General features: G+C 38.4%; 1 protein-coding gene across 3 annotated transcripts in view; it reads left to right on the forward strand.

Moving 5' to 3' along the window:
- Window positions 1–3,427: 3,427 nt before the first annotated feature.
- Window positions 3,428–13,615, forward strand: part of G3BP2 (G3BP stress granule assembly factor 2) — a 45,008-nt gene continuing 34,820 nt past the window's right edge. For 2 of the 3 annotated variants that reach the window (XM_081343154.1, XM_081343155.1), the window contains exons 1-2: window positions 3,428–3,517; window positions 13,282–13,397. In XM_081343154.1, coding sequence (XP_081199280.1) covers window positions 13,303–13,397 — 95 coding nt within the window. In that variant the 5' untranslated portion in view covers window positions 3,428–3,517; window positions 13,282–13,302. The remainder of the gene's footprint in view (window positions 3,518–13,281; window positions 13,398–13,615) is intronic. The other variant, XM_081343156.1, reaches the window with a different exon arrangement.

Raw genomic sequence — 13,615 nt, forward strand, 5'->3', positions numbered from 1 at the left:
TCTGACAGAAAATGTCTCCTAGTCTGGATTTCTCTATTTAAGAAGCTTCCACCCATTCTTGTCCTGCTCCTGGTGCCTTGGAGAATACATCTGTTCTCTCTTCTCTGTGAAAGCCCCTCAAGTATTGGAAAACATGTGTAAGAAGGTTCCTCTGTTTATTTGTAATTAAAAGTTGAATATATCAGCAAAAACATTAAACTAAAATGAAGTATATAAATTTAATAAATAAATAAAAATAAATAAATAAGGGAAATAGCTAATTATGAAATGTGTGTGGTAAAGCAAGGGTTATTTTAACTTTACCCAATTTGGTGGGCTCAGCACAAAAGAGCCAACACACAAGCATGCAAAGCTATTAGTCTATACCAGGGATAGGCAACCTTGGCTCTTTTATGACTCGTGGACTTCAACTCCCAGAATTCCTGAGCCAGGAATTCTGGGAGTTGAAGTCCACGAGTCATAAAAGAGCCAAGGTTGCCTACCCCTGGTCTATACTATACCACTCTTCCCCATTGCTACATCTACACCTTTTGAGTTTTTACTCCTCCTCCTCGTATTTGTACTACTACTACTTGTGTCCCACTATTCTTTAAATACTGTTAGAGAAAATTATCTCTTTCAAGCTTTTTTACTTCACCCACCCACCCCTTCCCTCTCCCCCCACCATACCACACCAGCTGTTTCTCAGCTCCACTTTTACAGATAAAGTTGCAGTGCTGGCTGGGGAGAGGGTTTAAAAAGGACAACAGAAGCACAGGTGCTGGCCACTTTCTAGGCAGCCTGCTCTCTTACAGAAAGAATGGAAAAGGACCAAGTAAGTGGTGTATTCATCAATAAAAGTGTTTACCAAAGAAATACCTAGATAAGTTAATTTGGTAGAATAGAGTGGGTAATATGTAGTTTGTTGCTAGGAATGAATATTGAAATACAGGGAAATGGGTGTGTATAAGAATGTGATTCTGTATATTTTGTTATTTGCAATTGAAAGTTGAATATTTCAGCAGAGACACTAAATTAAAATGAATCAAGTAGAAATAATTAGGAAATGTATCTGGTAAAGCCAAAAAAATCATGGGTTCTAGAGAAAGGAGAAAACTTTTAATGATTGGCTAGAGGTGAGAATTTTAAAGAACAAAAGATGGTGCATGAAGTGGTAAATGAATGTCTGTGATATAAGCAAAGGGATGGGGAAAGGAAGAAAATGTTATTTTAAAACAAGTACAATGGATAGAATAGCTGCCTTTACAAAAAGACAGAAAATATTTAAAAACCTGAATAGCTAAATACAGTTTTAGGCGACCTCTGTAATGATGGACTGCCAGTGAGACAAAGGCCGCATTATGAGATGTCCTCTGAAAGTGGCTAATGGGATATTTTTGTGCCACAGTTAGTGGGTGTTCTTGTCCATGTCCATCTCTTGGCCTACTGCTCACAGTATAGCAATTAAACCTGAGAAACTTTATTAATGTGTTTATTAGTGTGTAAATCTTGATATATAGAAAGCTCTGGCTATTTAGAGAGAAAGAAAAATGTGGAGTTATTTTCCTCATAATTATGCCATTTCTACAATCTACTAGCCAGGAGAGTTTGGAAATAGAAATGGTGAAAGTGTAATTTAAAACAGTTTTTAGTTTGAGCACCAAATAGTTCCACAGAAGTCAACTAAGTCCCATCTCATGGTAAGCAGCAGGGGAAACTAACAGTCAGGAAGCCGGCAGCAAGAAAGCAGGTCAGGAGCAGTTTGGATATAGCCTGATAAAGGCATATAATGCCACTTCCTCTTAAGGTGTTATGCCACCTCTGTTGCTCAGCTTTCCTTAGCTAAAGTATGATTTTGGACTTGGCACTTTCCTAAGGTCATATTCTGAATCAGCAACTACCAATTAGTAATTGTCAGTACTCACAGACAGCTGGCAGTCTGTTGCCTTCTGAACTGCAGGCTAAGAGTCCATCTGGTTCTCCTTTTTATTCTCACAATTAGAGAAGTTGAAAGAGTTAATAACACTTGGACATGAAGATGAGCCCTTGAATTGGTTTTCAGTAAAATTGTGGGAAAGCTGCAAAAATCTAATCAGTTAACAGGAAGGAGACATATCAAGAGAAAAAGAAGCAAAAGAGAGGCAAATCTCATTTTCCCTGTTGCTTTTACTTATTTTTCCCAAGCTGATGGAGTTGGACTGGAAGTGGAAAGATTCCTAATAATCCATACCCACCCCTACAAAGATGCTTCACAAAACTACATCTCAAACAGCATGTTTTCCCCTCACCCTATTGTGTCCCCACCATTCCAGCACTTTCTGGGGTCCCCAACACTTATTTCATTTCAGCTTTGGTGAAGTAGATTAAGGCAATACACACTATGTGGTTATGCAATGTCTTTCTTTGCCTAGAACTCGGGTGGTTTGATCTCTCCTTAATGGGTCTGATTCAATGAACAGGATTCTATGGCAGTCTCCTGGGTCAGAGACTTTCCTTCTAGGTGGGTCTTGCATTTCCCTCCTCCAGTACACCTGCAAATTCAGCCATGCCATAAAATTAAGACACCTTATATAATGGCACTCATGAATCTGATCTATTTTAGGGAATAATCTACTTTTAAAAATAATTATGCTCCTTAAACTATGGGAGAATCTTTTGAAGTAAGTGGCTGAAAAATAATAGCAGTAACAGTAAAAGTAATAGTTCTTATTTTTCTGAAAACATTCTATTTATTCCCATTTCTTTTAAAATAAGTTTGTTTCTGGAGTGCTGTGCTTTATTCTGAAATGGCTCTGGGAATAATTGGCTTTATAAAATTGCAATATTGGATGAATTTCAGTTCTAAAATGCTGTAATCTGTTTTTGTATTTATAAAATATTCAATTTTGGGTTTTTCCCCTCAGGCATTTGGATATAAACAGAATGGGTAGGATTTCAGGATATTATCATTTCAGAGCACTAAAATGATAGAGGTCTTTAAATAGTAGATTAGAATTATGGTTTCTAGAATAATTCAATTTTGCCTGTCCAAATATGAAAAAAAATCCTCATCGGCACCGGAAGTGAGGTTTGTGCAGAGCATTTTTTAATGTCTCTCAGGAGAAGGGAATCACAGAAACCGTTCTCAAAGGACGTCATAGCTCGGGGGCTCTTCTGATTGCCTGCAGATGAGATAGTGAAATTCTTGTGTCTGGAAAACAGCGGAGGAAGGAACTCATGTAGATACACAAGCAGCGCGGGAGAGAAGCAGAACTTCCGGTCAAACTTGAAAGCTGCTATTATCCCGTTAAGTTAAAAGTATCTGTTAAATCCTTTGCTTTCGCTTGAGCGGCATCTGTTGCACTCGCGACCCCGCCCACATCTGGCCGCTTGTTAAGGTTGCGCGCGCCGCGTGCTGTTCCCTCCCTGCCGTAGGCGCGTTAGAGACATCCGGTTCCGCCCCGAATCACCGGGAAGGAGGGACGCGCGGCATCAGTCGCTCCTCCCCGTGCCTTTGCCTGGGAGCGAACCGGACCGTGAGCTCGAACAGAGTGCTTAGGTGGGTAACGGAGTAAGATAGGATGAGAAGGCCCTTCCCGGGAGGAGGTGACTTCTTTTCCTTTAAGAGTATCGGGATGTTATCCCTACAAATCAGAGCAGGTTCTCTGCTGGGGCGCTTTTCATTAAGGAAAAGAGGGATGTTGGGTGTGGGGGCAGCTGCTGTCAATAGCACGCAGGCCGACTTCGTGGTCTAAAGAATTTAGGAAAAGCCTTATTTTACTCTCTTTCCTGAAAAAGGTCACAAAGGACAAAATAGAAATTCAAAGCTCCTTAGACAGCTTATAGCGTATCTAGAGCTGGCCTTTGAAAGCCATCAGAGTATGTTGCCTAAGAATACATACATGCATATGCAGATAGCTTGAAGACCATTTATTAAATTCTAAAATAGAAGTCTTCTAATCAAGGAGAACAGCCCTATAAAGTAAATCAGTATTGGGTAATACTGTGAATTTATTCCTGGTTGGTAGTTACTGACTACTGTGCTATGTGAACTTCGTCAAAACAGATATTGTGTGCTTATATTCCTGGTTACAGGCTAGGGTTGCTTCCTGAGTGTGTTACCATATATGCCGAAACACACATTGCTTTAATACTTTTTTCTTTTTACTGAGCAATAGAACTAATCCTAATAAGATGACAAATTCTGAAGTTTCAGAAAGGCCTAAATTTGCCTGAAATTTTACTAATTTTACTAAGAGTGATTATAATAGAAACCACAATGTTCTTTAAAAATCTCGTAATGGTTCTTCTTATTTTTATTACACTGAGATGGAAATAGATATAACTACAATACTACAAACCTTAGCAGGCAAGTAACAGAATTGGACAAATCTATTTTGCATGCTTGGTTCTCCAGCAGTCATGGCAAAAGGAAAGAGAAGAAAAAACAAGGTAAATTAACACAGGTATGCCACACAACCACTGTAACTAAAAAGAGATGAACATTAATGAAATATTTCTCATTCCCCAACTGTTTATAGATCTAGCTGCATGTTTGCAAATGAAAGCCTTATGCGAGGTGTTCTTTTGCTCCTCAACTTCATCTCTTTAAAATTTGAACCTTAGGTGCCATTATGTAAGGTACATATGGAGAAGGGAGAATCACCCTTAGTAGCATGACATAATATGTGTAAGAAAATGAACTATCACTCCTTATCTTTTGTCATGGTGTTTCTGTGATATAGTGAGGTTCTCCAGTATTTCATCTCCCTTCCCATGCACCTGCAAACATACAGAAATTCTGTGAAATAGAAGTTTCAAGTAGTATTCTTCTGTGGAATAATGCTATATGAGAACAACTCAAATACATGTCCATGGCAATACAGTATTGCATACTTTTTTTAATGTATCTGTGTAATACTGGGACAAGGATTGTCTTTCTACTGCATCTACTGGTGGACCAGTATTGTAGAGAGCCAAGATAACAAGAAATAGCAATATTGAAAGGATCATAATTTTGCTGGTATTTGCAATACATATAAATTAAGACATAGAATTTACCAATAGAGTTTTCCTAGGTATGAGGTTCAAGCCACAATCATCACAGTACCTTTCTGGCTACTATATTCATATTTTTTAGGAGAGAGAAGTATTTAGTTATGCCAATATACAGATATATATGGAAAATAAATGCTTTGCAGTAATCATACTCAAATGCTAGTTTTTTTTCTGCAGTAAGAAAAATGATCAGTGACTGATCTTTGTAGGGACATAGGGAGTGATATAGGCTTTGTATTAATGGACATAGGGAGTGATATAGGCTTTTGGTCTTCAGCAAGATATGATTTGAGATTCTTTGGGTTGTGGTCTGAACACAGTTCTGACAATGTGTTACACAGCATTAATGTTTGCAAACTAATGGATAGCTGTTTGCTAAATCTCTTACAGATTTTCATGAGCTAAATCAGGGGTCTTTAAACCTGGCCCTTTTATGACTTGTGGAGTTCAACTCCCAGCATGCTGGCTCAGGAATTCTGGGAGTTGAAGTCCACAAGTCATAAAAGGGCCAAGTTTGAAGACCCCTGAGCTAAATGAACTGATGCAGGATCCAATTGAATGTGTATTGTTTTAAGATTGATAGGATCAAACAATAAAATCCTTGTGTACTGTGCATACATTACCATGTGAAGTTCTCCAGTGAAAATGATTTCTCTTTCATGGTTTACTTGACCCCTTCCACATTTAGATTGACATGGTTATAGTCAATTATATCCACAGAGTTCTGGGACTGTTATGATATGGGATAAGTGTTTCTGATTTTCCTTTGCTTTTAGGAAGTCAGTTTTATCAACTGTCTTCTTTGTTGACACATGTGATGGTACTTCCATCTTGAGATTGTCTATGTCCTGCAGTGCATTTCAGAAAATTTTAGTGGCTTTTACTTGTTGAGACAATTCTGTTTACAAAGTTTCTTGGGGATTTTTCTGCAAATATTATTTGATATGCTGATTCTGCTTACATAGCAACAGTTGGGTGCAGCATTTAGTTACTTCACAAAGAACATAAGGACAGTAATTTTCACTTCTGTAAGCTGATAGTCTTTGGGAACTAGAAAGTGTGGCACCACTTTAAAGGTCCAAATGGCCTCCATGTAAGAGTTTAAAGCAAATTAATCTAAAGCAGGTTCTGGCCTTGTTCATAATTGATTACTCTAGATTTGCCCTCTTACAATATACATTTCTAGTAATCTAGGTGTCATGGTTCCGATAGATGAGACCAGTAAAAGCAGAACTCCAAGGCAAGAGGTTTCCTTAAAGAATATATTTATTGTCTACAAAGTATCAGCACAGTCAGTAGTGAAACCAAGTCTGGAGTTCCCTCCCAAGTGTTACAATATTACAAAGTTGAACTTTATTATTATTATTATTATTATTATTATTATTATTATTATTATTATTATTATTTAATTTCTATACCGCCCTTCTCCCGAAGGACTCAGGGCAGTGTACAGGGCAATACAATAAAATATAACATATGAAAATTAAAAAAATATTAAATATTACAGCCCAATTCAATACATTAATACAATAACATTAAAATACCCCTAAACCTATCAGACCAGGCTGGCTTGTTCAAATAAATATGTTTTTAGGTCACGTCGGAAGGAGCGAAGGTCGGGAGCCATCCGGGGCTCCACCGGTAAATGGTTCCAAAGGTCTGGCGCGCCCACAGAGAATGCCCTCCCCCTGGGGGCCGCCAGTCGACACTCCTTGACCGACGGCACCCTAAGGAGGCCCTCTCTGTGGGAGCGCACTGGACGAAGGGAAGTTGATGCCGGCCGCAGGTGCTCCCGTAAGTAACCTGGACCCATGCCATTTAGGGCTTTATAGGTCGTAACCAGCACCTTGAATCTTCCCAGCTCAGTACAATGTAATCAACTATGTCCCTCAATAGAATACTTTAGCAGGCTTTCTAATGGAAGGCTCAGCCCACCCAAAATCAGTTAACATTAAAACCACCCCTCCCAGTACTGTGGCAGCCGAAAACGAAGCAAAAATGGCTGCAGCCAATATCGTTGCAGTGTTGACAGTTGGGTCCCCTAGACAAAGAAATCCTGCAGACAAAGAAAAGTTAAAGTTAGGAATCTCCCCGAGGCTTATGAGGAAGCTTATAAAAAAATCTCTGTATTAGCCTATCTGCCTTGACATCAGCACTTTTTACCCATGTAGCTTCTGATAGAGGGTATCCCACTGTACTAAATACTGTAATTTTCCTTTGTACAATCTAGAATCAAAAATTCATTTTATTTCATAATGGGTTTCCCCCTCCACTTAAAGGGGACCAGGTGCTTTCTTGGGAGCAGGTCTTAAGGAGGACCCCCTGACAAGTTTTAATGTCATGGTTCCGATAGATCAGACCAGTAAAAGCAGAACTCCCAAGGCAAGAGGTTTCCTTAAAACACATGTTTACTGGCTACAAAGTATCGGCACAATCAAAAGTGAAACTAAGTCTGGAGTTCTCTCCAAAGCGTTACAATGTCACAAAGTTGAACTTCCCACCCCAGTATGATGTAATCAACTACATTCCCCAATAGAATACTTTGGCGGACTTTCTAACAGAAGGCTCAGCCCACCCAAAATCAGGCAGCAATGACCTTGGTTCCCACAGGACAAAATATTGTTTAGTCTAACATTAAAACCACCCATCCCCCTTCCCAGTATTGTGGCAACCGAAAATGAAGCAAAAAAATGGCTCCAGCCAAGATCGTTGCAGTGTTGACACCAGGAATATTCCTTAATAATAGGTAAAAAAGAATTCAATGTTATTGTCTTTTACAGGCCGTGAAGTATATCTGGTTAAGTTCAATTTGGAGTATATGCATCCCTTATGGTGTTTGTGTATGTAGTTCTTTGCTTTTTGTTTGGTCACTGTTGCAGTTGCAATTCTGAGCACAGTTGTGGAAATGGGACTATGATAGAGCCTTTTTCCATTTACGATGTTACTTTCTAGTCCCAGCTAAATCTAATAGAAAATAGAAAAATATGTAAATTCCCATGTGCACTTCTATTCTCAGAGCAAATTTTAGTAGTTATTTTAGACAGCTTCATTTTGCATTTCTTAAAAAAATCTTCAAAAAATAATATAAATTAAAAAGAAAAAAAAAGATTTTTTTCCTTACACTCTATGGCAACCAACCAGTTTTTATAAAATTATAAAATGAAGATAATTAAATATGCCTATAGACTTTCTTACTAAGATTCTTAAAAGAACATAGTAAATTTAGACTACAGTTTTGAACATTATTCTAATATCTATAAATTCATTGCAGGTAGGATCTTAGTTTTGAAAGTGAGTAAGAAATTTGGATGAGTGGAGCAGATTATTGACTCTATTGACTCATGAGTTTGAAAAAAAGCAGATCACATCTCAAATCTATTGGAGATCATTGTTCTTGCAAAACAGATTCCATTGGACTTGAGTAACTAATAAATTCAAATACATATAAATAATTGATTATTACATAGAAACTTAGTCAACATTGTACTATATTCAGAATAATTAATCAGAATGAGAAATTACTTTTTGAAATCTGGTGATGAAAGCAAGTGTTTTCTCTTGCTGGTGTTATTTGCTGTTCTTAGGTTATTTGGGGATTGGAAACGGGTTGACTTATAAGGTTCTGGATTTGCTCCCAAAGTCTATTTTTATTTGCACTGTTCAGAATTATTGAAGTATCCAAATATTTAAAGATAATAGAAATAATTAGTTGTAGATATTGTTCAAGAGGCATCCAAATAATTGTAATGAAATGCTTCTATGCCTATTGGAAAAATGTAGTTAAAAATACTTAGGGCAGTCTCTACTTCCTTTGATATGATATAAAGTGGTCAAAAAAATTTGCAATGTAACCCATCACAAATTAGACATGCACAATACATATCCTGTGAGAGTGTTGCAATTCTGCATCAGTAGTGGTTATTCACAATTTTTAATCTGGTTATGCTCATGTAAAGTTTCTTTTTACACATTCACATTTTAGTCTGAAATTCTGCAATATTTATTTTATTTTATTTTGTTTTTATTTTTATTCCATTTATATCCCGCCCTTCTCCGAATAATTTTGTAAATATTTCTGTTGTTCTAAAGCTTCCTCAAATTGAAATATCCTGAATTACAAAAAGAAATTCAAATACCTATTTAGCACAAACTGCTAAGCTTTGTGCAAAATTTGACGAAATTTCTTAAAAGTTTTACAGCAAAGCTTTTCTGAACTTGCATGAACTACAGTAAATCAGTTGCAAAAAGTTATTTCACTTTTACTGTTTCATGGTGTATTTTAAAACATTGCAATTTTTTTACAGTAGCATAGTATGCTATAATAGAATGTTAACTGAAAGCATCAGTTTCTCATCTGGATTCTTAATATGAAAATTATTGTAAATGTTAACATATGTTCAGATATAGAATCTTGTGTGACTCCATTGTGAAGGTTATTTGGTTCTACTTCTTAATTTTATTCTCTTGAAAAAGTATTAAATGTGTAGCATTCTATTCAAAAGGGATTTTAATAAACATTTACCAGAAGATGTGTTTTAAATTCTGTGTAAAAAACAAAAATCACCGAATTGTTAGTTAAAATATCTTTAAAATATTGTTGCAAGGGCCATATTTGCAGAGACAAGGAAATACTTGACTACATCATTATGTTCTTCTAGACTTCAAAGTAACATTAACTAAATTATAAATGTTTAGAAAATCTTGAACTGTATATTATTGGTAGTCCTTGACCTACAATCACAATGGAACCAAAATTTCTGTTGCTAAGCAGGAGAGTTGTTAAGTGATTTTGCCCCATTTTATTATTTTTCTTGCCACAGTTGTTAAGTGAGTCACTGCAGTTAAATTAGTAACAGTTGTTAAGTAAATCTGGCTTCCCTGTTGATTTTACTTGATAGAAAATCACAAAAGATGAACACGTGACACCAGGACACTATAATTTTCATAAATATGAGCCAATTGTCATGTATCAGAATTTTGATCTCATGACCATGGGGATGCTGCCTAGGTCATCAGTGTGAAAAACGATCATAAGCCACTTATTTCAGTGGTCTTGTAACTTTGAAAGGCCACCAAACAAATGGTTGTAAATCGAGATTACCTTAATACAGGTATTAAGGTAATACCTTAATACATCTGTAAATGTTTATTGAAAAATTCCACAGTGCTCAATGGAGACTTTATCCTTTGCACGCTCAAGCTTCAAATAATTCTGCTATGGTTAAGGTATTGGACTAGGACTGGAGAGATTCAATCAATCAGAATAGAGCTGGAAGGGACCTAGCACAGTTTTGTTCCATACAGTATTAATCTTGTGAACTTTGAAGCTTCTTCTTTCCACTATGTATTCAAGGACAGTATTAATATTTATATGTATTTATATGTAAGGGTGTAGGTATATACATATGTTGTATATAGCATGTTTATAAGAGTGTTATATATCTGTACAATTTTGAAGCAGGCAACAGAATTTCATTTTAATGGGTGCTACTGTGCCCATAGTAAAAAACGACAATAAAGTTTATCTATCTGTCCCATGTCAGACAGGTGACTGTCCAATCTCTTATTAAAAACCTCCAGTGATGAAGCATCTGCAACTTCTGAAGGCAAGCTGGTTAATTGTTCTCACTGTTAGGAGAGAACAATTAATTTATTGTTATTGTTAATTCCAGGTTGCTTCTTTCCTTGATTAGTTTCCATCCATTATTTCTTGTCTTCTGGTGCTCTGGAAAAAAACTTGACCCCTTTTTTGTGGGAGCCCCCCAAATACTGGAATACTGCTATCTTGTCACCCCTAGTCCTTATTTTCTCTAGACTAGCCATACTCAATTCCTGCAACCATTCTTCATATGTTTTTGTCTCCAAGCCTTTAATCATCTTAGTTGCTCTTTGCCCTTTTTCAAAGTCTCAACATCTTTTTGTAATGTGGTGACCAAAATAGATGCAGTGTTCCAGGTGTGATCTTACTAAGGATTTATAAAGCGATACTAATACTTGATGTGATTTTGATTTTATGCCTCTGTTTATACAACCAAGGATTAAATTAGCTTTTTTGGCTGCTGCCCCACACAACTGGCTCATGTTTAAATGATCAGCCACTAGGATACCAAGGTCCCTCTCACAGTTACTGTTTTTTAGCCAGGTTTCACCTAATCTGTACTTGTATCTTTGGTTTTATCTGCTAGATGTAAAACCTTGCTTTTCTCCTCATTCAATTTCATGTTGTTAGATTGGGCCCATTGTTCAAGTCTGTTAAGATCTTTTGATTTGATTTGATTTGATTTGATTAAATTTATATGCCACCCTTCTCCCTGAGGACTCAGGGCGGCTCACAACAATAAAAATTAAAAAACATAGAGTAAAAATTTTAAAAGAGAATTAAACAATAAATGCAAAATTACGAGACAATTTAACCCAGTAAAAAGCCTAATTTAAAAACGTAGTCAGTCCAGGCCCGCTTGTTGGAACAACCAGGTCTTCAGGTCACAGCGGAAGAACCGAAGGTCAGGGGCCATCCGCAGCTCCGGAGGCAACTCATTCCAGAGGGTTGGCGCGCCCACAGAGAAGGCTCTCCCCCTGGGGGTTGCCAGGCAGCATTGCCTGGCCGACGGCACCCTGAGGAGGCCGACTGTGGGAGCGAACTGGGCGATGGGAGGTTGACAGTGGCAGCAGGTGGTCTCGCAAGTACCCCGGCCTAAGCCATGTAGGGCTTTAAAGGTTATTACCAGCACCTTGAATCACACTCGGAAGGTAACCGGAAGCCAATACAGCTCGCGCAGGAGTGGTATAACATGGGAGTACCGAGATACTCCCATAAGCACCCGCACGGCCACATTTTGCACCAGTTGAAGCCTCCGGGTGCTCTTCAAGGGCAGCCCCATGTAAAGAGCATTGCAGTAATCCAGGCGAGAAGTGATGAGGGCGTGGGTAACTGTGCATAGGGCATCTCGGTCCAAAAAGGGGCGCAACTGGTGCACTAGGTGAACCTGTGCGAAGGCCCCCCTGGTCACGGCTGTTAGATGATCATCCAAATTAAGCTGTGAATCCAGGAGGACACTCAAGTTGCGAGCCCTTTCTGAGGGGGCAATACCTCCCCCCCCCATCAAAAGAGATGGAACTTGTTGGACAATACGAGATGCCGGTATCCACAGCCACTCGGTCTTGGAGGGGTTAAGCCTGAGCCTGTTCCTTCCCATCCAGACCTGCACTGCCTCCACGCACCAGGACATCACGTCAAGGGCATTACTGGGTTGGCTTGGGGTGGAGATGAACAATTGGATATCATCCGCATATTGGTGATACCTCACCCCAAAGCCACGGATGATCTCACCCAGTGGCTTCATATAGATGTTAAACAGGAGGGGGGAGAGAACCGACCCCTGAGGCACCCCACAAGTGAGGGGCCTCAGGGTAGATCTCTGTCCCCCTACCAATACAAACTGCGAGCGGCCCGAGAGGTAGGAGGAGAACCACCATAAAACAGTGCCTCCCACTCCCAACCCCTTGAGCCATCGCAGCAGGATACCATGGTCAATGGTATCAAAACCCGCTGAGAGGTCAAGTAGGACCAGGACAGAGGAACAGCCCCTGTCCCGGTCCCGCCAGAGATCATCCACCAGTGCGACCAATGCCGTTTCCGTGCTGTAGCCAGGTCTGAAACCGGATTGGTATGGGTCCAGATAGTCCGCTTCATCCAGGAATTGTGGGAGCTGACGCACCACAACACTCTCAACAACCTTTGTTACAAAGCGAATGTTGGAGACAGGACGATAGTTATTCAACGAAGCTGGGTCCAGAGCAGGCTTCTTGAGGAGGGCCTCAGCTTGTCTTTTGGGGTGTTGGCTATTCCTTCCAGCTTAATGCAAATTTGATGAGTTCCCCTTCTATTCGTCCATCTATGTCTAAGTCAGATTCAAAATCTACCTTTGTCTATAAAGAGACACTAGATAACTTCAGACTATATTTTTCAACCTAGTCTACTTCACACAATGTTATGGAAATTAAATAAAGAGTATTACAGTATAGGCTGGCTTAAACTGTTGGGGAAAGGTAAGTGTAAATTTAATAAAATTTAAAGAAGTTGCATGGGATTGGATTATTAGATGTACAGGCTGTTGACTGGTCATTAAAATCTTCATGCTGTAACTTAAAAGACATTCCTCTTTTTTTGTTTTGAAAACTAAAGATTTTCAAAACTATATTACATTTAAGATGAATTATCTTGAAGAATATGTTTCTTATATAGATATTCTTCCTCTATTGCAGCCTTTGACGTTTACCAAAGAAATGGTGATGGAGAAGCCAAGTCCGCTGCTTGTAGGGCAAGAGTTCGTGAGACAGTATTATACCCTGCTAAATAAAGCACCAGATTTCTTACACAGGTACTTTCTTATGTATGCCTATATCTTACGTAATCAAAATCAACTAAGCAAGCTGGATCTATTTCTTCATATAATGTAACTGTCATTGCCTTTAAAATCAATTCAACATGACCATATCCTAAGAACATTTTGTTATGGTCTTTGGATACTTACTGAAAGATGACTAAACATCTTTTTAATTAATATTTTTATGTAGATAAATTTGATTTAATGTTATT

Source organism: Vipera berus, assembly GCF_964194415.1.
Source record: "Vipera berus genome assembly, chromosome: Z".
Classification (NCBI taxonomy): Eukaryota; Metazoa; Chordata; class Lepidosauria; order Squamata; family Viperidae; genus Vipera; species Vipera berus.